Here is a 26,942-nt window from a genome sequence, read left to right as displayed (position 1 = left end):
CATCGTTGCTGTACTGCCACTGTAACTACGCTCTACGTTTCACATATTGGTCTCACTCTTCGTCACAACACGCCCAGACAGCACTTTATTTCAGCAAATCATGAGTAAAAGCATGTGGGATATTGGGAAATAAATATCCATGTGACCGGAGTACACAATGAAAAAAAAAACAAAACATTCTGATTAAGGAAACCGTGCGAAAGAAAGGAATGCAACAATTTAAAATAAAGTCCAAACAGTCAGAAATCATGTTTACCCACCAGTGGCTAATAAACATTAAAGTTTAAACTGTAAACTATTTAACATCCAACAAAGAAATGGGGCTTGTGCATTGGAGGCTGGTGGGAAGGTCCTTGTCTGTTTCAGACCTAGTTTTTAAGTATCCTTTTCCCAGGTATGGACTTTATAAATTGAAGGAATAAACTGGCCGTGGTACGTGCTGCTGTAAGAGGGAGAACATTTCTGCTGCCACTCTCAAGCCTCTTAGTCTCTGACAAGCACTAATCTTTGTTTAACAAGTGTTTTAATCGTGGTAATTAATTAATCTATCCATGTACCAACTTAGGGCTCTCACTCCCCCTGGAGCGTGTTGGAAAACATTCATCCTGTGTGTGTCGGCTCTACAGGTTTGTGAAATTTTGACGGAAGAAAAACAAAATCCTTCGGTGCCTGACAGGAATGCAGGCCTTCAGGGGTTAAAGTTCATTGGTGTGCTGAGCTTTGACACCTTTCTCTTGGTTGTGCAGTGAGTTGCTGGGAGGCGGTTCAGTCTTTGGCAAGTGCATTAACTGAGTCACACTCGGCCACTTTATTTGCCTCAATCAGAAGTGTGCGAGCTACATGGTGCACAAGGTTTTATGTTGATCTAAGAGTCACATGACCAGTGTTACTGTACTTGCATAGACCAGTGCTTCTGAACCAAAGTCATGTTGAACATTTGGGATTGTTTCCGTAAACCAGTTGTGCAAATCATCTTGCATTTTTGGAAGATCTTGATGCTGTCACTGCTTTACCTGCCCTGTATTATTAAACGGTAGCTGATGACTGTGGTGCCAGTCTCTGTATTGGCAGGGAGAGGGTTAATAGGTGCCCAAGCCTGGGAGAGCTGATAAACGCTGGGAGTTATGATTGGGCAGGTAAACATGCATAGCACTTGACCCTTGTGCAGCATTTGTCAGATTCGGAGTCTTTCTCAGAATCTGACAATGAGTGAAAGAAAGAGACTCTTGCATTGTGTGTCTTTTGAGAGGCCAGGATGGCCACTGCCCATGTGAGATCTGCCATGAAAACCTGTCTGATATTCTGAGCACCACAAGGCATTTGCAACAATCGCTAAATTACTGATACTGTTAACAATGAAATAATAGTTTCTGTTCACTGGGATGGCTCTTCCCTGCAGAGTCGCAGCCTGCGCTTTCTCAAACAGGTAATTGTTTAACCCCACTCTGGAACCAATCACAGCACTTTTTCTTTTTTCCATGTACATTATTTCCAGGAAATTATGCGCAATCTGTTGACAAGGGGAGAAAGGACTTGTGCGGAGGAGGGATTGGAATTCTGCCATAAGAAAATTTCCTGGCAAAACTATGGAGACACATTACAACTATTTGGAAACAGAGATATGGCAGTGACCAGTTTGGGAAATGCTACGGATTCTTCTACTGGAATTGTGGGTGGTGTGATTGTTCAACTTGAAGGCATGGGCCCATGGAGTACTCTGGACCAGTATAACAAGAGGAGTCATGGCAGATGGCCCTAAACAATAACTGGTTTGCTGCGGTCATAGTCGTATAGGACAATTTTGTACTACAGTTAACTCTAACTTGCCTGCAGTTGGGTTGGGCAATGATGTGATTTCGATGTACTCTTCAGTTTAGAGCTCCATATGTATGAAGGTTTCATCAGCAGTTTGAGCAGAATGAATAGTAGAGAGCAAGAGAGGGGGGTTGCTGTAGGGGAAGGTTTGGCCTAACACCAATGCTAAGCCTAATGATTTCATAATAGACTTGGTTAGGGGTAGGCAGGTTTCGATGAAGAATTTAAGGTGATAAGTGACAAGCTTTGCTGTAGCAATTGGAGTTGAAGTGAGAATAAAAATACCCCCTTATTAGCTCTCACAGTAGTCAGTCAGGCTCTGTTATCAATTATTTTTGGGGGGTTGGTATTTATTTAATCTTAGTCAACAACAAAGTGTGAACACCCACACTACTTTTAAGAACCCCAGAGAAATGCAGACCCCGGCCCAGGTGCCATCTGATCCTATCCCCAGCCAAGTCCAACCTCTAAGGCTATTGTTTAATATCAGTGCAACATTTAATCAAACTAGCCAAAAGGTGTGACCCTAAGACAAGCTACAGGTGATGCTTCCTGTATGGGTCCAGCCACACTGACCACTGCTGGACAAGATTTCCTCTTTTAATAAATATACCGCCCCCCATGGGCCAATGGGCCACAGTGATGTGTGATGAGAAAAACGGGCTGAGGGGTGTAGAAAAAAGTGCCACGACCGAACCCAAACAGAAACATCCATAAACAAACATCAGAAGGCACTGTAGCTGGTGCCTTGCAGTGAGCCTTTTGAAGCTTGTGCGTTTCAAGGATTGTGCCCCTCTCCTGTCGGTGTGCACTGATTATCAGAAGCCTGACGAGCAGCTGACGTGACGGGGAGAGAGCTGAAGCCAGCACTCGGGCTGTGGCAGAGCTGGGCTGGTGCCCTGTGGTAAGGGGCATGGCTCTTATGTAATCCTTGTACAGCCCTGTATAATTGATAAGCAGAGAGTATGGGGTCGGGAAGCGGCCCCTGAGCATGCATCTTTAATTGTGCCTCCGCCACGACGCCGAGCTCTCCCCACATCTGCAGGTATGGGCTCGAGCTCCTGTTCAGACAATGACAGGGGTATTTTCTCCTCCGACTAATAAGACCCTTTTTCAGGAGAGGTTTAAACCTCTCTCCCCCAGCAGCCAGGATTGGATTAATTAGGCTGGTGGGGGCACAGCTAGGCTGCCCTGCGTGTCTCAGGGTATCCAAGTGTGTGTTGTGCTGCGTTTTGTACCCTGGCAGCCACCTCTGTCGTCCAGTCGTGAGCCATGTGGTTAATCGCATTTGTCGTCTGAAGCACGTGGCCCAGTCCCTGAACGAGGAGGCCGGCCTGACTGTGTTTAGGCTCTGTTTAACTCCTGTGTGCTGTACAAACTGACTCCTGGTGCGAGGGGTGTTTGTTTAGGGTGAGATGGGCTTTCCCTTACTTCCCTCACCCCCACACACACACGTGCCACTGCTCTCTTTACAACTGTCTTTGACATCCAAAAACCTGAATTTGAAATGGAGGGATTTTTTATATACATGTTTTTTTATATCCGTTACAATATTGGGGCATGCCCACTGTCTCTCGGCCTGGTCTTGTTTTGGAAATGCAGTAGTAGAGTGCTTGAGCAGAGTTGAGAGAAGAGGTTGACAAGAACGCTTGCGTCAGGAAGGACATTTTCTTCTACCATTTGTGCGTGTGAAGGTCTCGGCATGCTTTCAGACACGTCGCCTCTTACCCCCCAAACAAACAGGAGGATGTGGAAATAAATGACGTTTGCTGAATAGACCAAGTTTGTTGGATTTCATGGCTGTGAAAAATGAAGAGATTATCCTGACGGTCCAATTCCAAATCAGTAGGACCTTTCCCAAAATAGACCTCCCCCTCTTCACCTTCTCATACGTCTGCGTCTGCGAGGAGAAAACCCCACCGCACGACAGGAAGCATGACACAGGTAGAGATTGAGGGTACTCTAGTCTGCAATCCTGCAAATTTACTTATTTTGTGACTATTTTAAGTCACATTTGTTACATTTGAATGCTACCACAAAATATTTAATTTCTAGCATTAACACAACTGTTTCCAAATTCTAGTAGCTCAAATGAAGGATAAGTTCATGTTAACATTAAATTAACACAAAGGCCTATGCAAAACCAATGCCAAACTCCTCCTGCCCTCTCAGCACATTCACAGCCATTCGATGGAACGCTAAGATGGGACCAAGAAACGCGTGCTCATTCGGCCTGCAGTACACAGACTGTGAGAGTGTGTGAGCGTGTGTACACATCCCGATGACTGTGTGGGCCTGTGTTTTCGGAAACGGCCCCGGCAGCCCAGATAACGATCGAGTCAATCAGCAAGGCCTTGTTCTCCAGCAAGCAGCCCAGCGAACCGTGGAGCTCCCTCTTAAGAGCTCGGCAGCAGCAGGTACACGTGGGAGGTGCCGCCATTCATTGCCACCAAACCGTGAGTCGAGAGAGAGTTCTCCGCTTCCGACTCCCACAGGAACACACCGGGCGCGACAGAGGGTTGTGTCGGGGCAGGCCGTGGGATACGGGTGAGGATCGATGAGTTTCTTTATTGGTTCATCACCGTTCAACCTGAACTGTCAGTCTTGGAAGTGGGAGCGAGAGGTAAATAATGCTTGACTGAGTTAAAAGGTTTGCAAATGGTCTCATGAGCTACCTGTTCAAACTAAAGGCGGCGTTGTCTTGATGGCCAAACCAGGCTGTGAAGAAGAAGGGTTAAGAGTCAGATGGCCAACAAAATATTAACTATCCTGTGACCTAGCGAGAAAATGCATTCTAGGAAATGATTTTTGGAGGATTTATCAATAGCTAATACACCCACTAGATGAAAGCACAGCTGTCTTTGGTTTGGGAGACTCCATTAGGAAACAAACAAAATAAAACAGCACTGAGTGTTCCCGAGTCAAGGCCGCAACAGTGTTGACATGCAACCGCCGAACAGCACTGTGCAGATCTGGAACACACCATAGAGGTAAATCACACTAGAAAGCTACTGGGTCCATGGATTTAAAGGGTGGAACACAACATGGTATACCAGCGAACCTCTGGAGATGTGAAATGGTCTGAGGGTTGACAGAGAGAGGTACAATAATTGTGTGAGGCCCCTCAGTCAAGAGCAGGATTCCTCCTCTGTTGTGTGTGACAGATACTTTTTACACACATGTATCTCTTCAAATAACCTAAGCTGTGCCTCAGCTTCTACTGTGTACAATGCTTATAGTCTCACTGAATTTCATACACGTGAAATATGCATATATCTCTGCTTCTTATGTAATGTTTTCAGTTGCATTTATTTGTTTATTTTTGTAAAGATCTGCCGTGAGTTCATTCTGCGCCACAGATACAAAATGCCAAACTCTCTCCTTTCTTGACTCCTTAACCTTCAGCTTTGGGAGAGGTCCAGTATCACCGATAGGACTGTGAAGTCTCGTTGTGTAAGGAAAGCGATTTGTGATTTAGTGAGGAAGTGGCCGTTCTAAATTGGGGGATGGATGAAAGGAGAACAAAATAATGAAAAAAAAAAACGATAAAGCATTTGTGAAATTTTTTTTCTTTTCTTTCTTTGATGTTTAAAAAAAAAAGAAAAGAAAAAAAAAGATACAACTCATGCTCTGACATGCATCCCAGCGGTTGTGTAACATTCTCGATTGGGAATTTAAATACACTTGAAAATGAAGCAGACGGGAGTGCTGACTTTGGAGACCTCTTCATTATTATTATTATTATTATTATTATTATTATTATTATTATTAACTTCTCTTCCTCTGTCTGTCTCTATGTAGTGCTTTTTTTTCTCGTGTAAAATATGTGGGGTCACCTTTAGATCACTTCAGTTTGCTGGGGCTGTTGGGGATCAGAATGTAGGCCTTGGCATTCTGCAGATCACATGACAAAGTGTTCAGAATTCCATTAACTACAGGCCTCCAATTGCATTATGTTTCCGTGGAGATGGGGTTAATGGGCAAGCCTGTCAGGCCTGTTACCCCCCACGATCCTCAATGGCACTCCTCCGGGACCCCCATTAGAGCGCCGCAGGCTGAAATATTGATGAAAGAGAAGAGAATGTGGTAGGAAACATTAAATTTTTATCAGGTTGGGCTGCCAGGCCCTGACATGACTCCACACTTTGTCTGCTGCTGATGCTCCATCTTGGATTCCCATCTTCCTAGTTCTGGTAGACTTCACCCCTCCAGGCCTCTTGATAAGAATTAAAGTCCTGAGACTCTTCTTTTTTAACACAGGGCTGACCATTGCTGGGATATTCTGTCCCCGTGCACCAGCTCCCAAACCGGGCAAGCTTCCTTGAATTTACTCGGAAGCCAGAGCTGGGTGTGTTGTATCTGGGAGCCAACTTTGCTGTCAGGGAGTGGCGTAACTGTACGAAATTAAGCGATTGGTTTGGAAATGGCTGAGGCACCCTGTGAACACGGCCAGATGAAGATGTTACTTTGCGTCTGACTGCCAGCCATTCATACCCGTTCTACAGTGGGTCTGTGTCTGTGGGGATGACTGCAGGATTGCCAGTAACCCCCCGTGCACAGCAGGCTACGCCACTCCAGAACCACAGGCCTCCTGGTCAAGAACAAAACAACCAACCCCATTTCAACACCATTTATAGTGCTTGTGCCTTCACCAGAGCGATTTAAAGAATGGACAAACATCAGGAGGGAAGGTACCACCATGTGTGTCCTATCTGCTAATGGCAAGTCCGGGCAGGGAGGGGTTAACCCTGGCAGCCCCCGGCGGAAGCGCAGGGTGGGGGACGTGGTGCAGTTTGCCTTGGCACAGGCTGGCGTTCGTTTTGGGGAATTGATTTGATACGGGCGCACTGTTTGCCTGCGGATACTGCTCTCAGCAGTGGCTTACAAAGGCCCTATTGTGCACCAGAGTATGTTGGGCTTTGCATAATGAGGACCCTTCACCGCAGAGAACCCTGCTCAGTGACGCTAAACCCAATTCATTATGCGCTAATTGATCGATTTGAACTCCTTATCAAGATTGTTTTTTTATTTTTATTTATTATTATTATTCTCTCTCGTCTTTGAGGCCAGATACACATGTACCATGTGAAGATGGTGTAATGTACTACGTGTGGTTTCTGTTTCATTTTTACTTTTGTTTCCTGATTTTGACAGTGCAGACCGTTATGTTTGTAGCTGCATTCAAGGAACTCGTTTCTTCTGTTTTCCCCACCACCTTTTCTTACAACATTCTTGTACAGAAACCTCAATCCAAACTCCTGCGAAAGTACATCAAATGTTCTTTATAACGAATAACACTGATATGATGTGGCACCTCTTTTTGTGTGTTCATCTGCATGTATCAGTCTCCCTTTCTATTTGATGTCTCTTATCGGCTCTCTATCTGCTTATCTGACAGTGTCTGTCTGTGCCCATGTCTGTTTGCCATGCTTACTATCCGTCTAGCCATTCCTCTGTATCTGACTCTTTGTGGGCTGTGAGTCCTCAAGCACAGTGTCTTTTATTATTTATTTTTAATTCAGCAGTTTGCTTTTATGATTTTTCTTTTGCTTAACTGTTCATGACCATTTTGGAAATCATCACGGATCAGTGATTAGTCAACAGCACTTGAATTGTATTGTGTGTGTAGGTTTGTTTTCGGCAGCTCATCTGTACTATAATTGCAGTCATGCCTCCCTCTCCCCTCTCCCCCCCTCTCTGTGTGATTGTGTGTATCTGTGCTGGCTAATGTTGTGTCTGTGCTGGGTGGTGTTGTGGTGAAGAACTCTCTCTGAGCTGCTTTATTCAAGGTTCTTTTCACGATCTGTGGTGTGCTTCAGGCAAGCGAGAGTTGTATTGTTTTGCTTCCCTGAAGGTCGATTTTGGGGTGGGGTGGGGTGAAGCACAACCTGCTTTTGTGGGTCAACTCTCCTCATTAGGGTGTAGTAGATACTGAAGCTGATTGGCCCCCCTGCAGAACACTACAGATAACTCATTACACAAATGTTCGATTACAGTGCAATGCCCGAGAACCCCACACAGTTCCCAAAATTATCTTATTACAACAGGCAAAATGGGGGGTCCATAGGCTTAAGCCCCACAAGGCTCAGCTGGAGTGAAATCGGCAAGACCGGGGGGCGGACGAGACCTAGGGGTGAGAGAGGCCCTGGTCTTGCTCTTGGGACACTTGTGTTTTTTGACACTGATACGGGACAGCCAAGGACCGGCAGCCATTGTAACCTTTTGTGTTCTTCCCTCTCGTTCTGCAGAGTTTGCCTTGAATTGCACGCACTTCGGCTGCCAGTACAACTGCTCTGTGACGCAGGCGGGGCCGGCGTGTTACTGCAAGAACGCCTTCGAGATCACCGCGGATGAGAAGACATGCAAAGGTGGGCTGTGTGTGCAGCGGGTGGGGGGGGAGTGGGAGGGGTGGGGCCGTGGGGTCAGAGGTGAGTCTGTTGGTGCAGTCAACCCCACATTGCAGCAAGGATGTCCCAGGGGCGGGGGGGAATGCCAGGCAGTGATGCATCTTTAATGGCTCCTAATGACGTTACTGCAGTATGGCAGTTTTGTGCAGCACTTTGTGCCTGTTTTCATTGGTTTATGATTCATAAAATGTAAGAGAAAATAGGGAACTTCAATCATGTTAAAAGAAAGCTGAGTCGATTTAAATTATTAGCTTTTTTGTATTTGCATTTTTCTCCCACTCTTTCTGAACACATCCAGTTTGTGTTGAGGGTTATTGACAGTGTGTTGCCGCTTGTCTCTCTTCCAGATTTCGACGAGTGTGCGGTGTATGGGACCTGCAGCCAGACCTGCACCAACACCGAGGGCTCCTACACCTGCAGCTGTGTGGAGGGCTACCTGCTGCAGCCAGACAACCGCTCCTGCAAGGCGAAGAATGGTACACCACCTCCACACACTCCCACACAGACGCATACCTTGGCATCCATCCTCCGTGTGTCGTGGTTGGGCCCTGGACCTGCAGTTCCCCTGTGACCCAGCTGAGCTCTGTCACCTACTCTTAATAGGCTAATAATAGTCTCCCTTGCTCTCTCAAGACCGAGATATTCTAACTTAAAGACATCCTAAGCATGTATGTATCTGTATATATAAATTTGTAATCAATAAATCACAAAAGTGAAAGTGAGTAAAGGATAGAGGCTCATCTAGATGTAGTGTCTATTTAAAGAAAATAAGTCACTCTGGACCCCAGTGTTTTAGTAGAGGTGGCACCCTCCCTCTCCCAGCCCAACCTCTCATAATCAAACAGGAACTGGTTTATTTTTCAAGCTTTGTGCCCATGCTTTTCACAGCTGTTCACGGGCTGGGCCCTTTTATCAGCTCCTCAACGTTTCCCACACTCCATCACTCATTTACAATATCCACCACCCCCCACACACACATCCCAACACACTAATAATAAATCTTGTCTGCAAGCCTCTTAATGAAATGATACATACTGCTTCCCTGACATTGCACCGCAGCTTTGGTCTGTGACTGCGTTTTACCGGCTGTAGATCAATTGTGCTTGTCGTAGCGATCGCACTTCAAAGCAAACCTGTAACACACACACCTCCTTAGGTTTGAAACCAGTCTCGGAGCTTTGGAACCGGTGGGCTATATTTCTGTCTAACCTCTCCCTCTTCCTCTCCCTCCACCTCTCTCCCCACAGAGCCAGTGGACAGACTCCCCGTGCTGCTCATTGCCAACTCCCAGAACATCCAGGCCACCACCCTGAGCGGGACGCCCGTGCACAGCTTGCTGTCCACCAGCACCAAGCAGACCACGGCCATGGACTTCAGCTACGCAGAGGAGACGGTGTGCTGGATCCATGTGGGCGAGACGGCGGCCAGCACCCAGCTCAAGTGTGCCAAGATCCCCAACCTGAAAGGCTTCACCGAGGAGAGGACCATCAACATCTCCCTCAGCCTGCACCGTGAGTCCAACCCAATGTGTGGTTCTTGTAGGAAGAAGTTCCGTGAAAGTCCTTTTGTGGTAGGTTGGGGGTTATTGTTCATAAAAAAGAAACAATAACACAATGGTATGGCTGTCTCCTTCCAGTTGATAAGGAGGAGACCGTGTTGCTAGTGCTGCAGTATCCTGAGGGCAGATTCAGGACTGAGCATCAGCAGTATAGCCATGATGCAGCAACTTCAAAGCAGATTGCCAATGGGAGCGACTTAATCATTCGGTCTGGTTCCCGGCGTTTCCATATTCGGCTCCCTATCTTTCATTGGGAACGTGTGCATTATATTGTTCCCCCCCCAAAATTACCGCCGGGCTCTCACTGATAAGAGGGGAGCGTGGCAATCAATGAGAGGAGCTTAGAGGCTGCGGTGCAGACTGAGATAATGCTGTCTGGACTGGGAGCGAATGGGACCGGTTATCAATCGGGTGCAGCACCAGCAGTAGGAGCGCCGATCAGAACCGCCGATTGATAAAAGGTTTGAAACGACGCAGTGGGACAAATATTGTGAAGCTCAAATACTTTAGTACTGGCAAGTTGACCCACTGTACTGCAGGCCTGGTTTGGGAAGCACTATGTCTGCATATCAATATATATTTGACAACCACTCCCCCCCCGCTTATCCGTGATCAGTGTCTCCCAGTCCACAGTATTAAACAATTTTCTAGTAGCATATAAATATCGATCCCCACCTGGGCTTCAATCCTGAGCCAGTCCCTCATTGAGATGTCGAATGCGGTGTTTTGCAACCCTGCCATCTGCCGTTATTTAAAAAAATAGTTTTTTTTTTTTTTTTTTTAACACTTTTCATAATGATAAAAACAACAAAATAAAGTTGACTCCAAACTGAAGTGTTCCCAGGAGATTTGTATTGACTAAGCACTTGTGGTTAGTGCTTTATTTGGAAAACGGGAACTGCAGAGTTGCCGTCTGTACTTCTGGGAAATCATCCTTAACACCATTTTCTTTTTTTTTTTAATCTGTGAATTGCGAATCACACATTATCCCGACCAACCGCACCATTTATTTTAGAAATCATGGCAGCAGATCTACATGTTTAATTGGTTTTCCATGTTCATGTTTGAATAATTAAAAACATAAAAATAAATAAATCTATCAATAAAATGCTGACGCCTCGATTTTGCTTTTGAGTTCCAGGCATTCCAATGAAAGCAGAACTTATACAACATGACGTCAGACGTCAAAAATTAAACGACAGATGTAATTATTGTGCAAATGAAATAGACTTAAAATGTTGGTTGGATAGAGATGCTTTGGTTTTATCACCATCTGTCTAATGAAAGTGGAGCTGGGCTTGTTTTCAACCCCGCCGTGGCCACGCTGCTGATATTTACATTCCGATGTAAACGTGTCGGCCCCTGGAGCCACAACATCCCTCACCCCTTGCAGCGGACAGCCCAGGATGCAGCGCCGAGTGCTTTGTTGTGCTCTGAGGAACGCAGAAAGATAAACCCTGCAACAGAAGCGATACCCCTCCTCGTGTTCCATAGGGGCGCGCGGGTCCCACCCACAGAATACATAGTAAGAGTGAAGGCGATTTGCATCTGATCGCTGTGGCTGGCAACATCGAGATGCCTTTGTAAATCTGTTTATCAGAAATGTGGGTTTGCGCTACAGGCCAGGTGAAAGTCTGGTTTGTCTGTTATTTGAACCGACTCCTGGACTTCTAATTGGGAGTGCTCGGCTGCTGTGAGCATGGCCCCCGGCTCCCCAGTCCTCTGCCTGCAGCCATTGGGAGTCCCTGCGCCAGGGCCGTGGTCCCCGCCCCTCTCCCCCTCACCCCTTGTTATTGGAAATCAAAATTGCCCGCAGCCCAGTGGAGCAGAATGAGAGTAAAGACATCTGACTGCTAGCTTAATGAATTGACTTTGTTAAACTGCTATTAAAGTGGTTTAGTATGAATTATTTCAGCTTCCCCCCCCCCCCGACTTCCCATAAGTTCCCCTCCTCAATATAATGCAGCAGGGTAGAATTAAAGCGTCGGCAGGCCCCGTGTTTACTTTCCCCGGAACAGAGGAATGTGTAGGAAATTCCAGCGGTTTCTCTGGGACCCTCCAGTCCCCCCCCTGCCGGCTAGTGGCGAGGGCTGAGGCCTGACAGGAGGCCTATTTAATACATCGTTAGGCACACACCCGTCAGAGTTATTGCCGTTCAGGGCATTGCCAATAGGAAATAATGAAGTGAGTCTGTATTGAGGAGCAGGGGCCGTTGGGGGCCTTGTATTGGCTGACCCTGTCTCCTGCACGCGAGGAGGGCGAGAGGGCTCCCTTTCCTGCCGCCGCGATGCAAGCGGTTTCCTGTCTGGGAGCTCGTGGGATGCCTGGCCGCCTCTATACTGGGAAACCGAAGGAGCAAACGTTCAGCCCTCCGTCGCAGAAACTTGGGAGTGAGGATTAGAACATGAAATACCGGGTGTTTTTTTTATATTTATCTGACCTGTGTGCCCCTCACTCTTTCTCCCTCTCTTCTTATTTTTTAAATCTGCCGTGCAAAAGGGGAAGTGTGATTTTTTTTTTTTTTTTCATCATTATTTGCCTACTTTTATTCCATTGTGTAGTTTTTTATTTTCTTGGTTTTGTTTAACCTCAATGAAGTAGTTACACTTCCTTCTTAAGTTCATAGTTGGATTCATGAGTGTGAGTCACCTTGGAGACAGATGTCAGCCAAAATAAGGAATAATAAAAAATAAAAAAAATATAAATGTATTATTCGAAAAGCTATTTAAAAATAGGCAAGTGCTTAAATTCTAGCCAATGAAAGGACACCTTACAAATCAGCTGACATTAACCACCCAGGTGTTTTTGTTAGCATGACGATCCTGTGGCGTTTGTGTGCTTTATTGCATTCTGGGCCTGATTTTTTTAAGGATGTTACACAGAAGTCATGACTGTTCTGGAAGGGACAGGAAACCAGTTTTCCAGGGTGAGCGTTGTGAATGAATAGGGTCAGTGTTGTGTTTTTGGGGGTATTTGTACATGCCTGAATACGCTACCTACTTGCATCACTCGAGAAGCCCTGGAAAGACCGCTCCCATCGGCTCTGCAGAGCAGTCGTGCCCTCTTCTCATTCACAGGCCCAGAGGTCTGTGAATGAAAGCGCATCGCCTAGGCTCGCAGTGTTGGATTATGGGGTGCAGAGTGACGAGAGCGGCTGGTCGATCTCCTGGACCTGGGGCCGAGAGGTATTGCCTCAAACACACTGAACTTTGTTCCATTAGCCTGGTGTGATCTTTTTTGTTGTTCCAGCATTTTGCATTTGTGGCGCAATACCAGGTCACAGGGTGCATACCCGTCAGCACACCCGTACGCAGGGTTGCAAGGTTTTGATTGCTGCATAAAACTGCACAATTTGAACATATTTTTTTCCTTTTACCGGCAGCCTGGACACTCAAATTATGCAACACACTGACTCACAGGAATTAACTGCCTATTGCAGATTGTTGTTTTTTCTTTAATACTGTGACTATCAAATTGTCTCTTGGAGTGTTTGGTCTTGTTTCAGTGCTTCGAATCTGCATTTATTTTTTAATTTTATACAATATTCCCCCCCTTTTATTTTCTTTTATGTGAGCAAGCTAATGGGTTTCAGGTTTAGTGACTATCGGCGAGCCCCCCAGCCAAGGCCCCGGTCGCTCTGCAACGTGCTGATTTTACGCCTCCCTGTTCCAGGCTGCAGATGAGCCTTCCAGATGTGTCCGTGCTCTGCAGCCAGCCGCCGCAGATGGAGACGGACAAGAGTAATAGCGCGGGTTTATAGCCCCCTCTGTATGAATGGGAAGAGGAACGCACTGCTGATCTGTTTTTAATGGCTGCAGAAAGCGAATTATAATCCTGAGCAGGGAAGGCTGACTGGGGGGATTCGTCTCCTGTGGCTCGTGTTGGAGGCAGAATCCTATCCAGTACAGTGAGACTAGGGGAGCACACGCCTGAAGCACATTGAGTACTCTAGCCTGAAGTTCCCTTTGTTTTTGTTTTTTCTTCAAAACATGCCTTTAGCTGGTTGTACAAAACTCTCCGAGCTCAGGGGGAGAGAGAGTGCTCCACATCAGCAGATTATCTTTTTCAAATTGTTCGTCATGTGGGCTTCATGGTTCCCTTGCGATGAGGTTTTCCTCAGACGCCCGATGAGAAACGCTCTCCATTGCCTTACCTGTCAGTGCTTTTCGCTGCGGACTGCAATGCAGGCCCTACCTCTGCTTGTAGGCCCCTGTTAATAATTCGGGACTTGTTTCCCGGGACTCGGCGATGTGAGTAAACTGAGAGAAGCTCCCGATTTCTTCCCAGTGATTTCCACCTGGCGTGATTCCAGCATGGTTCCGGGGGAATCTCCCTTAAACTCCTGTTCCTTTAATGAGTTTCAACTTCTGCTGAACATCGCAATGCAAGCATGTAGGAAATACGGTGTGAGATTCGCCCCCCTACTGCACACTAAACCTGGCACACGCTGTGTAAGTTAGAGGGGTGTAAAACAGAGAGGTGACTGTGCAACCTACAGGTGCAATTTGGGTGCAGGTGGCACAGGAAAGTGGGATAGCCGATATAATCCTCCCGGGAAGAGAAGTAAATCCTATCGATTATAACAAACTGTGGCTTCCTGGCAGGTCCTGCTGACCTTCACCATGGACTGCAACTGCGGCCCCAGCTCTGTTTGTGCTAATCAGGACGCCACGCTGGAAAACAGCAAACGTCTGGAATATGAACGCATGGTCGCCTGGTCCCTGATCAAAACCCCCCACCCAACACACACACCCATCCTCCTGTTTAATCCATCAAAGAATTTCTATCCCAATCTGAAAATCTGCTTTGAGTGATGCACTTTCCAGGCAGTTACACAGAGAGCAATCTTTGAAAGGGATTAGTCTGATGGGGGGGCGGCGGGGGGGGGGTTCTGTAACAAGAAGTGGAATTTTGCGTGGTACTAAAAGTCTCGTCTACAGTCTGCAGCCTTAGTTGTCGTTTGCGGGGACATCTGTCCGCAGCCTGGTCAGTGTGTGTCCTGCGTTCGGTCTGAATTCGCACCAGGTGCCAGTTGCCCGACTTCTCTCTTCTCAGCTTCCACCTTGTCTGTTTTTGGGGGGGGATGTAAAAAAAAAAAAAACTAGTAATGCCACCTTCCTCTGGTCAGTGTGGTACAGTATTTGCCCTTAATCCCCTTAAGGAATCATGTGTTGGCGAGAGCGGCATCAGCAACACGTTTCTGGCTCCAGACATTTGTGGCTTTGTTTGCCGTTAATCTCTCCCTTGCTTAAGTGGCACTTCTGATTTTTTTTATTTTTTTTCTAGTTTGACATTTGTTTTGGTGCTTTTTATGTGCTCTTTAACCTACCTCTGTTATTCACCATCCCAAACACCCTCCCACCCTCTTCAGCGAGGAGACCCCTGTCTCCAGACCCCAAATGGCCCAGAGAGCACTTGCAGGAGCCGGCCACTTTGGGAGACATTCACGTTACAGTTTGGTTGCCCTGCTAATTCTTCCTCCAGACTATTAGTCATAAATCTCTGAAACAGTGCTCTTCTTGTGAGAGACGGAGGTGAGAGCGCTATATCATCCGTCATCCACTTTTTTTCCTGTTGTTTTTAAGGCCGAGTTTTTCTTTTTCCAGTTTTCTGCTGACATTTCCCAGCTGTCTGCATGAAATCTGCCCACAAGTACTATATTAACCGTTAGCCTTCAGGCTTCAGTCCTGTTCAGAACCAATAATTGTCAAATTCTGTATTTCTCAAGAAGCCCGTCATTATAATAGGATTGGAGTTTCTTCTTCTATAATTTTCTTGTTTTAGAGACTGAATATTTGACCCCCAATTCTGTAATTCAGGTCCTGCAGAATGATTTTGAACTTTTTCTTTTATTTTTTTGTTTGTAAAGAAAACTGTTCGGGTTCGAGCAGGAAAACAAACCCTAAAACGACACATCAAATTTGTTCAGCGTTTTAAATTTCCTCCTTGCCCAGACGACTTACAGTAAATGAACCCTGACTTGTCTGAGTTTCTCTGAGTTTTTGGTGATGGGGGGGGGGCGTCTACGAGGGCAGATTGTCTTCCTAACCGCAGTTTCCATTTTCCAGAAACGGAAAGAAACCTCAATTTCAAGAGAAACAAACTGGCCAGAAAAATTCAAGGAGAAAAATAGTTTGCCGTTTGTGTGTTTTTGGGAACAGATGTACTGTGCTCTCTGCCATGTTGCACAACTCCTCTTCTGTTTTCTATCTGGGAGTTAATCAATGCCTTTGGAGCAAACAACTGGAATTTATTTATATAGGAATACGTATTAAATACAAAAAAAAATAGCCCTGTTGGGAATATTGTTCTGTTCCCGTAAACCTCAAACCTCGCTCTGCGGCCAAGTTTCCTTTGAAATCACAGGCCTAATTCCACAATATATTCTTTTACATAATGATTTTCCCTATGTTCTTATTCTCTTGATTTCTGCTCATGTTTTTCATATCAAAGCCAGTCTTTAGAGCACGGTTGTATAAGATGCCTGAGCTCTACCTGTCACAGGGATTAGTGCTGAACACAGCCTTGTTCATATTCTCAACACAGAAACACTTGCACATTGTAGGAAAAAGGACATTTTCTGAGAGTAAATTATGAATTATTACAATTCATCCAATGAGTTTATAATCCTGTATGTTAGGTTTTTTTCGGTTGCTTCCCCAGAATGTATCTCGGTTCAGTTTGCGCCTTCTTGTTATGCATTCTTGCCTTTCGTCTGAAATGACACCCAGGTCTTTCTTTATTCCCTTCCCAATGTGGAAATTGTCTGTCAGATCTCCTCGACTGCTAAGACCAAAGATATTAAGCTCCTCCAAACTATTCTAATGCACGCCTTTTCTCTCTTCTCTGGACTTTCTCTAAGGCATCCATTTTTTACATATTTCTCCACAATGATCTGGAGACCAGATCTGTGTGCTGCGTTCCAGATGCGGTGTCAGATAAAGCATTGTACAGATTCAGCTGAAACATGTTACCGGCCTCGATGGGACACAGACCGACAGGGAGCTCGGAGGTGGGGGGGACATGTAGTGGGGCTGGGAAAGGACGCGAGGAATCCCGAGAGCTGGCACTGCAGGAGGGAGAGTCACTATCAAGTGTCAGGGTAATGGGAGTGGGGTTACCAAAGGAAAGGAGCAGTGTTTAAATCAATAGGAGGAGAGGGATGAGGGGTAGGGGGGGCTGGCAGTGGTGGGGGGTGTCTGAGAGCGATGCCAGCTGTGAAAATAGCAGCACGGTGCCCCGCCTTGCACAGCTGGGCACACAGTCCCACAGTCCTGCAGCCTTCCAGCTGTGCTCCTCAATGAGAGCCTCTTGTTAGAGCCGGACTGTTGGAGTGGGGCAGTGCTGGGGAGTAGTGGGGGGTTCAGTACTGTCCAATATTTCAGTATTATTATTTTAAGATGTGAGGGAACAAAAAAAAAAAAAATCCTCATGGAATGACATTCAGATTTTTGTCCTTTTTACGTCTTTTTATTTTTATTTTTTTGGTCTTACTCAGCTTGTGTGTAGTTAGCGTCCCCGCGGTTTCTCTCGGAGTCTTTACAGAGTCTGGCACGGCGAGCTCCGCTATTTCTTCCCACATCTGGTCTCAGGGTTTCTGGGAAAATAAATACGCCCCAGATATATGGGCCACTGTAACTGTATCCCTCTGCCCCAGCGAGAACCGTTTGTGTTGAAATACTGCAGTTAAAACCGCAAGTGGAGAAAGTCTGACTTTCAGTGGCAAGGCTATAGCCCACGTGCGCTACAGATGAATTTTTTTTTTTTTTTTTTTTTCTTTGTGTAGGGCCCCGTCATGGTGCGAACCTCCAAAGTCCAGCATCTGTGACTCCGAACCTGGAGACTGCCACTTCAGGTGCCATCCCTGTAGACCATTGTCTTGCCCCAAGCCAAAGTGACACTTTGAAAGTGATCACGTTAGACTGAGAAGATTAAGAACTTGTAACGGATGTGAATGATGCACAAATAACTGGCGTAACCACACTACTCAGCTCACTTGAATCTGTGCATAATGAGTGACGAAGCTGCACGTTTCAGAACCACCCTCCTTTCTCTTTCTAATGATGTGATAAAACTAGGAGCCTCAGCTGAGGGCCCCCGATGGCTGCAGGATGGACAGGGCCGGCTGTTTGCCGGTGCTCTGTTTTTACATCTGCCTTGTTTGCATTTGTTTCTAAGCTAAAACAACCAGTGTCTGCGTTACATTCCTGCCGAGCTATCGAACGGCAATGCAGCCCAGACCGCCAGGGTTGGCACAGCGGCTGGCGGAGGTTTAGTAGCGCCCTCTACCAAGAGCGGCCGTGGAGCGTTGTGGGATCGCTTGGTGCGTGCCTGGCTTGCCATTGTCTCATGGCTTAATTTGGATCGCTGTGCAGAGATGTCTTGTGACAGTGAGTCAGTCTTCACATCCCCTTTCCTGTACAGATGCGCTCACAGACGCACGCTCGCTCACTCAGCCACTGACTCAGTGTGTGGCTCTGTACACAAATCTTTATCTGGGTTGGTAATGGAATGATTTGCAACATTTTTTTTTTTGTTTTTTAACTATAAAAACATGGAATGTGCATTTCGATAAGGTTTTTTAAATCATACTTTGAGCCCAACTGTATATAGAAAACAGTTTTCCCATATGGCTGCATTAATATTATGATTGTATTTTATTATATTTTTGTATTTGTGTGTCTGTAGTCTTTATCCAAGGTGAAGTACACTTGTAAAAATACAATTACATTATACATTGGAGAATATAGGCCAAACGTAATGGAGTCTTTGACACTGAAGCAAAAGGACAGTGCAAGATTCTGGGGCAACAACAGCAAAGCAGCAACAAGATTACAATGCAGTACACTTTAAAAACAACCCTGTCATTGATCTCCCCCGCCCCCCAGAGCAGACCTGCTGCAGCCGATATGCAGTTTTGATCAGCTGGTAGCTGTGAAGAGCTACGTGTCGTTCGAGAGCATCTCTGCTGTCACTCAGCCCTGCATGAAAAGCGTCTCTCTGTGGTTAACCTTGAAATACTGCCGCTGGCATCTCTACATCTCTTCACATAGTCCCATCTCTCCCTCTCCCTGTTATTGTTTATACGTTTTTCAGATCTGTTAATCTGTGTCTGCATCTCTACCATACTTTCCCTCTCGCATCACTGTGTGCTTAACCAGATAGTTCAGTATCAAATGCATACCGGCGCCCTCACCACTTGACGATCGACTGTCAGTCCCCCGAGGAATCTGATGTCAGGTCTGTTGACTCCCCCATGCAGTGCACATGCTGCAATTGAAAAAAGGGTGCAGTCCAGTCTGCAGAGCAGTGCACTTTGGGTAGTCCTGTGAGCTGCGATACCACACCCTTTTCAGATTCCCCACAGTAATGGCCTGTCCTGTTACAAATGAGGTTTTGTGCGCCCTGCTGAAGTGCTTGCAAAGGTGATCAATCATTCCCAAGTAGCTGGAAATGTGTAATGGGATTTGCTTGTCAGTGTCAGGAGCTCTCAGTGTGGTTTTCTGCCTTGTCTCTGAACTTTGTTACTGGTGTACTGTATTTCTTTCTGACCTCTGCCCCCCCCCCCCCCCTCTCTCTCTCTCTCTCTCTCTCTCTCTGGTCCAGATGTGGAGCAAATGGCCATCGATTGGCTGACGGGGAATTTCTACTTCGTGGATGACGTGGATGACCGCATCTTCGTGTGCAACAAGGACGGGCGGACTTGCGTCACCCTGCTTGACCAGGAGCTTTATAACCCCAAGGGCATTGCTCTGGACCCCACCATGGGGTAAGCCGGCCTGCCAGTCTGTCTCCTTACATGTGCCCTATAACCCCAGGGCACAACTGACTGGACTGGTCCTGTAACAGATGATGAACACATCAGTGTTTTTTTGGCGGTTGAGCCAATCCACTGGTTAGTTTGTTAGCTCTTCTGTCTGAGTGGCTCACAGACTTCCTGCGATTCCAAATGCAAACAAACAGAAGAGTGAAGGAGGGAAAGAAAACAAGCTCCAGTCTTGTTTCCTCCGGCCACAAGCTCTGCCCAGCTCGCCTCAAAACAAACGAGTTTCACAACGAGGGGCAGCAAAACTGACCAAGTTTTATTTATTATTATTAAGTACTTGACAGGGGCCCTCAGCAGCTCCATCAATCGCTGATCCTCTTTGGGTTAATCCAATCAGAGTGCACACTCCCCACTGGCTGCCTAGGCAAGCATTCCACCAATCACATGGCTTGCGTCCTTCAACCCTGTTGTTGAGCAGCACAATTAGCCAGAACAAAACCAGTTGCATTGACTCCCATCCTGATGATGAAATGTCCACCAAGTGCAACGTGGCCCCTGACCTCGAGCCTCGCCTGCAATGGCTCTCCTTGGCCTGGAGAAAATCCTACGCGGCTGCTGACTCAGTCCTATAACTTAACCATCTGTTCGGTTTGCAAATAATGCTGGTGAATCATCTCGCTTTTCCTGATGGTTTTTCCAGTAACATGGTCAGTTTCGCTGGCCCTGTTGCGAGACATTTTTGTGGCCGCCTGGCTTGTTGTATGTGATGTGCACAGCACCTCTCTTGAATCCAGACATCTGCACATATCTTACTTAATAAAGACAAGGAGCACAATATCCCTTGACCCTTTAGGTTCCTTTACAGTTTCACATTGCTGGGATATGGAAATCCAGTCCACTTGATTGCTTTACTGGTCCATTGTAGTGATTGGTTTGTAATGGTCTCTGTCTCAAGGAAGGTATGATTGCGAACAGGGGTCATTCTCTGGGTGCTGTCAATTATTCAGGTAATTCTTTTCTGAGGTGGCCTTATCTAAGACTTTCACATTTCCGTTTTACAGTCGATGACTTCCAACAGATTGATTTCCTCAAAATGTTGAACCCCACAGAACATTTCAGAGTTTGGAGAGAAGTGTTCAGTTCATTGTTTAATTAGACCAATGAAGGAGCCAAGAGCTGGGCTGGAACAAAAACCAAGGGACCTGGCCCCACAGGACTGGAGTGAGACAGCCCTGATTTAGACTGGCCCCCCTCCTGTATACTGTGCCACATATGCTTGAACTCTGAAGTTCTCCTCACCCTTCCTGTCTATGTAAACCAAAAGTCACCCTTTTCTCTATGCCTCTCTCACTCCCCACCCTTCTACAGGAAGGTGTTCTTCACAGACTATGGGCAGATCCCCAAGGTGGAACGTTGTGACATGGACGGGCTGAACCGGACCAAGCTGGTGGACAGCAAGATTGTCTTCCCCCACGGCATCACCCTGGACCTGGTCAACCGGCTCGTGTACTGGGCAGACGCCTACCTGGACTACATCGAGGTGGTTGACTACGAGGGCAAGAATCGCCACACCATCATCCAGGGCCTGCTGGTAAGTCTGGGCGATTGCAGGGCACATGGGCACAGTGCAAGACATAGCCCAGAAATGTTTTTCCTCCAGGTTTTGCATTCCAAAAGCAAATAAACCAACACACACATGACGTTTTCATCATCGTTTGGGCAAGGGAGCCTAATTAACATCCTGTAATACGCACAGCCTCTGTAGCTGCCCTGTCAGCTGGTGAGAGATTTCTGCTACTCAAACTGCAGGGACAAAATTGCAAGTTGCTTTTTATTAGGCCCTGCTACTTATTAGGTAAATAGCTCTATTGATCTATGCGTTATAGCGCTGTGCCTTTTCTAAACATATTAGCAGTTCTTTATGTACTGCTCAGCTGTCATCTGTGCAGGAGTAACGGTGTTAATTAAGTCTTTGGTCTTCAAAGTGCAGTCTGTTAGGGAGCCAGGGTTCTACGTCTCTGCGACTGCAACGGGGAGGAGGGGGCTGCACAGAGCTGCGCCACATAACAAAAAAAAAAAAAAAAAAGTGACTGTACTATTGAAAGGTTTGATGACTTTGGCACCTGTATAGTTTAATTACTGCTGGGTGATTCGATTTTTATGGATGTGTGTGTGTGATATATATATATAATATACATACAGCTCTGGAAGAAATTGAGACCACTTAACATTGATTTCTGAATTTGGATTGGTCTCTTAATTTTTTCCAGACCTGTATATGTGCATGGCTTGGGGCAAAATGTCATTCAAATTTAATAAAATGCCCCCAACAATTGAATTATGGGTGTAAAAAATAAAAAATGCTTTGTGAACTGAATCCTAGACACTGGTTTTGGGTCAACCTAACAATAATTAAACTAAATTTAAAAATCTATATTTCCAGTAATATGAGAATATAGTACACTCCCAGAGCACATTTACATTTGCTTATGGTACAATTACATCAAGAAGTTTTGAAGTTTTTGAGTAATGAAGTTGTAAGTAGTTAGAATATACAGACGGTTGACAAATTAAAGGAAAAACCAACATAAAGCGTCTCCGTAAGGGATGAGCCGCCAGAACAGCTTCAATGTGCCTTGGCATAGATTCTACGAGTCTCTGGAACTCTACTAAAGTCTCTCATAGGGGTTCAACTGGGTTGAGATCTGGTGACTGCGAAGGCCATAGCATACGATTCACATCATTTTCATACTCGTCAAACCATTCAGAGAGCCCTCGTGCCCTGTGGATGGGGCAGTCATCCTGGAAGAGGCTACTCCCATCGTGATAGAAATGTGTCACCATAGGATAAAGGTGATCACTCGGAATTACTTTGTAATGATCTGCAGTGACCCTTCCCTCTAATGGGACAAGTGGACCCAAACCATGCCAGAAAAATGCCCCCCACAGCAAAACAGAGCCTCTGGACCTCCTCACTGTAGGGGTCAAGCAGTCAGGCCTGTACCGATCTCTTGGTGTCGCCACACATGCACTCGCCCACTTGTCGAGAATATGGTGAAGGATGACTCATCTGACCATGTCACTTTTTTCCACATCTCTGTAGACCAGTGCCTATGGTTATTGCACCACTGTACTCTCAAATGTGCTTTTGTATTTGTAATGAGGGGTTTATACACTGCAACCCTACTATAATATCCCTCCCTGTGTCATTCTTGACGGACTGTTCTAGCTGACAGTTGGATCACGTCCTGCATTGACATTCTCAGTCACCTGGGAAAGAGTTGTTCTTCTGTTTTTCATCTCGCAGTAATGCACAAGCATCATGGTTATCGAATGTGTGCTTTCCACCACAATTTCCAACCCTATTTACTGATGTATTTCCTCTAGATCTAAGTGAACTTTAGTCACTGTTCCTATTGAAACACTAGCCAGTTGAGCAGTCTTTGTGACTGAAGCTCCTGCTATTTGTGCCCCAATAATGACCCCTCTTTCAAAGTCACAAAGATCCTTTCCTCTTGCCATCTTGATCTAAAATCGAGGTCATCTGGGCCTGCTCAGTATTTTTATACATGCCACAGAGCATGATAGGATGTTAATTGCTTAATTGTATCATGCAGTACACCTGTTTGGAGGCATCTGCATTAGTTATGCTAATCCACTAATTTATTCAGATTTTTCCTTTAATTTGTCACCCATCTGTACTTATTCAGTCGTAGGTATTTAATTATGTACTACTACAGTCTTACAGTGAGGGGAAAAAAGTATTTGATCCCCTGCTGATTTTGTACGTTTGCCCACTGACAAAGAAATGATCAGTCTATAATTTTAATGGTAGGTGTATTTTAACAGTGAGAGACAGAATAACAACAAAAAAATCCAGAAAAACGCATTTCAAAACAGTTATAAATTGATTTGCATGTTAATGAGTGAAATAAGTATTTGACCCCTTCGACTTAGTACTTGGTGGCAAAACCCTTGTTGGCAATCACAGAGGTCAGACGTTTCTTGTAGTTGGCCACCAGGTTTGCACACATCTCAGGAGGGATTTTGTCCCACTCCTCTTTGCAGATCCTCTCCAAGTCATTAAGGTTTTGAGGCTGACGTTTGGCAACTCGAACCTTCAGCTCCCTCCACAGATTTTCTATGGGATTAAGGTCTGGAGACTGGCTAGGCCACTCCAGAACCTTAATGTGCTTCTTCTTGAGCCACTCCTTTGTTGCCTTGGCTGTGTGTTTTGGGTCATTGTCATGCTGGAATACCCATCCACGACCCATTTTCAATGCCCTGGCTGAGGGAAGGAGGTTCTCACCCAAGATTTGAAGGTACATGGCCCCGTCCATCGTCCCTTTGATGCGGTGCAGTTGTCCTGTCCCCTTAGCAGAAAAACACCCCCAAAGCATAATGTTTCCACCTCCATGTTTGACGGTGGGGATGGTGTTCTTGGGGTCATTTCTCCTCCTCCAAACATGGCGAGTTGAGTTGATGCCAAAGAGCTCGATTTTGGTCTCATCTGACCACAACACTTTCACCCAGTTCTCCTCTGAATCATTCAGATGTTCATTGGCAAACTTCAGACGGGCCTGTACATGTGCTTTCTTGAGCAGGGGGACCTTGCGGGCGCTGCAGGATTTCAGTCCTTCACGGCGTAGTGTGTTACCAATTGTTTTCTTGGTGACTATGGTCCCAGCTGCCTTGAGATCATTAAAAAGATCCTCCCGTGTAGTTCTGGGCTGATTCCTCACCGTTCTCACGATCATTGAAACTCCACGAGGTGAGATCTTGCATGGAGCCCCAGACTGAGGGAGACTGACAGTTATTTTGTGTTTCTTCCATTTGCGAATAATCGCACCAACTGTTGTCACCTTCTCACCAAGCTGCTTGGCGATGGTCTTGTAGCCCATTCCAGCCTTGTGTAGGTCTACAATCTTATCCCTGACATCCTTGGACAGCTCTTTGGTCTTGGCCATGGTGGAGAGTTTGGAATCTGATTGATTGATTGCTTCTGTGGACAGGTGTCTTTTATACAGGTAACGAGCTGAGATTAGGAGCAGTCCCTTTAAGAGAGTGCTCCTAATCTCAGCTCGTTACCTGTATAAAAGAGACCTGGGAGCCAGAAATCTTGCTGATTGATAGGGGATCAAATACTTATTTCCCTCATTAACATGCAAATCAATTTATAACTTTTTTGAAATGCGTTTTTCTGGATTTATTTGTTGTTATTCTGTCTCTCACTGTTAAAATACACCTACCATTAAAATTATAGACTGATCATTTCTTTGTCAGTGGGCAAACCTACAAAATCAGCAGGGGATCAAATACTTTTTTCTCACACTGTATACCGTTGTATGTTGTGAACTCCATCAATTTTTTAAATCAGGGTAATGCTTTGACACAAAGTTTTTAATCACTTGTTTCTTATCCCAAGACCACACCCTGGGCTGGGACGTTGTCTGTGTATTTTAGCCCTCTTTTACACACTGGTCTACTGCTACAGCACAGCAGCAATGTGACTGCACACCTCTCCAAGCCTAGAATGTGATAAAAAATATTTTGCTTGTCATTTTTAAGAATTAAAGAAAAATAAGGCTTTATTATAGGCAACTGGAAGTCTCTTAAGGCACATAACTCCAATGCACATGCACTGCTGTTTATGTTGTCATTGATTAACAGTGGGAAATGGAGGAACTGTAATTTTGCCAATGTCTGGAGTGACAATGTGTATATCAGTCTAACATCTGAATATTACTTCAAATGAAACCTTATCTTTATCACCATCTTCTTTATCTAATCAACTGCATATGTTATTAACTCATTATTGTTTTCATAAGCTACACAAGCAACATAAATATAAGAAAAACATGTTGTGAAATGGAATTTGAGTGCCTAGCAGCCTGGCTCTGTATGTTAAATAGTAAATGCACACTATAACCACATTTTCTAGAATTGTCCCTGAAATGCCTCAAAATGCCCCTGTAACTTAATTTACGATGGCAAAAGAGCCCCCAGGATTTTTTTAAATGTCCTGTTGTTTTATGACCTATAAAAATTGTCATGCCTAAGCTGGCAGGCCCATGCATTTCATGAATTAGGCAGGGTGTCTGACCTTGCCAGCATAATCTGGACGAGGTAATGGGCCTGCCTAACGAGCCTCGGAACCGCTTGTAGACATGTTTGTATCATGGTCACCCTTTTGAGTCTCATGCGTGCTGTCTCTGTCTCTTCTCTCTCTCCCTCCCTCCCTCTCCCCCCCACTCACTGTCTTTTCTCTCTCTCCGCTCTCAGATCGAGCACCTCTACGGTCTGACGGTTTTCGAGAACTACCTCTACGCCACCAACTCTGACAACGCCCACATGCAGCAGAAGACCAGCGTGATCCGTGTTAACAGGTTCAACAGCTCCGACTACCAGGTGGTCACACGGGTGGACAAGGGGGGCGCCCTACACGTCTACCACCAGAGACGCCAGCCTGCGGGTACGAGGGGCACCAGCCTTACATACCTACGCACGCACACGCAAGTACACGTATGCATGCACACACACACACACACAGCTTTGCGGGTCCCCTTAGACAACCAGACCTCGTCCATCCATGTCTTGACTCTGGTCTCTTTGGGCTAACCTGTACTCTCCCCTCTCTGTCTTTCTCTCCCTCCACAGTGAGGAGCCATGCCTGTGAGGCAGACCAGTTTGGCAAAGCAGGCGGCTGCTCTGATATCTGCCTGCTGGGAAACAGCCACAAGACCCGCACCTGCCGCTGCCGCTCTGGCTTCAGCCTGGGCAGTGATGGCAAGTCCTGCAAGAGTGAGTAGCGCCAACGCCTGTCCCCAGTCTCCTGTTCACTCCATTCTCCCCCTATCGCCCTGTACCCCGTAAAAAAAAAAAAAAAAAATTCTTCCAACCTGCATCTTGCACTGTATTGTGGGGTGATTTTCTCTTTTGTCAGTTTTCACTCTAGTCCACATCCTGATCAAGCACTTCCCTGCACTCATTTCAGCATCCTTCTCCTTTTCGCTCTACCTCTTTCCCGCTCTCTATGTGCCTGCATATCTGTCTGTCTGTCTCTCTGTCTGTGTGTGGGGGACTGAGCACGCCGTCCCTCCATGATGAAACCCTCCCTCCGTGCTTTGACCTTTTGCAGAGCCGGAGCACGAGCTGTTCCTGTTCTATGGCAAGGGGCGCCCGGGTATTATCCGGGGCATGGACATGAACGCCAGGGTGCCGGACGAGTACATGATTCCCATCGAGAACCTGATGAACCCGCGGGCGCTGGACTTCCACGCCGAGAGCAGTTTCATCTACTTCGCTGACGCCAGCAGCTACCTCATCGGCCGCCAGAAGATAGACGGCACCGAGCGCGAGACCATCCTGAGGGACGGTACGATTCCGGAGGGGGGTG

General features: G+C 46.2%; 1 protein-coding gene across 2 annotated transcripts in view; it reads left to right on the top strand.

Annotated features, from left to right (window-relative positions):
- LOC136752801 (low-density lipoprotein receptor-related protein 1) overlaps window positions 1–26,942 on the top strand; it is a 127,112-nt gene that overhangs the window by 39,790 nt on the left and 60,380 nt on the right. Inside the window, exons 4-11 of one of the 2 annotated variants that reach the window (XM_066708432.1) lie at window positions 8,064–8,183; window positions 8,570–8,698; window positions 9,470–9,733; window positions 19,387–19,549; window positions 20,915–21,137; window positions 25,829–26,018; window positions 26,204–26,347; window positions 26,685–26,921. In XM_066708432.1, coding sequence (XP_066564529.1) covers window positions 8,064–8,183; window positions 8,570–8,698; window positions 9,470–9,733; window positions 19,387–19,549; window positions 20,915–21,137; window positions 25,829–26,018; window positions 26,204–26,347; window positions 26,685–26,921 — 1,470 coding nt within the window. Of the gene's footprint in view, window positions 1–8,063; window positions 8,184–8,569; window positions 8,699–9,469; window positions 9,734–19,386; window positions 19,550–20,914; window positions 21,138–25,828; window positions 26,019–26,203; window positions 26,348–26,684 lie in introns of both variants that reach the window. The other variant, XM_066708430.1, reaches the window with a different exon arrangement.

This window comes from Amia ocellicauda, chromosome 7, assembly GCF_036373705.1.
Source record: "Amia ocellicauda isolate fAmiCal2 chromosome 7, fAmiCal2.hap1, whole genome shotgun sequence".
Lineage (NCBI taxonomy): Eukaryota > Metazoa > Chordata > Actinopteri > Amiiformes > Amiidae > Amia > Amia ocellicauda.
This window is presented reverse-complemented; position numbering and strand designations above follow the sequence as displayed.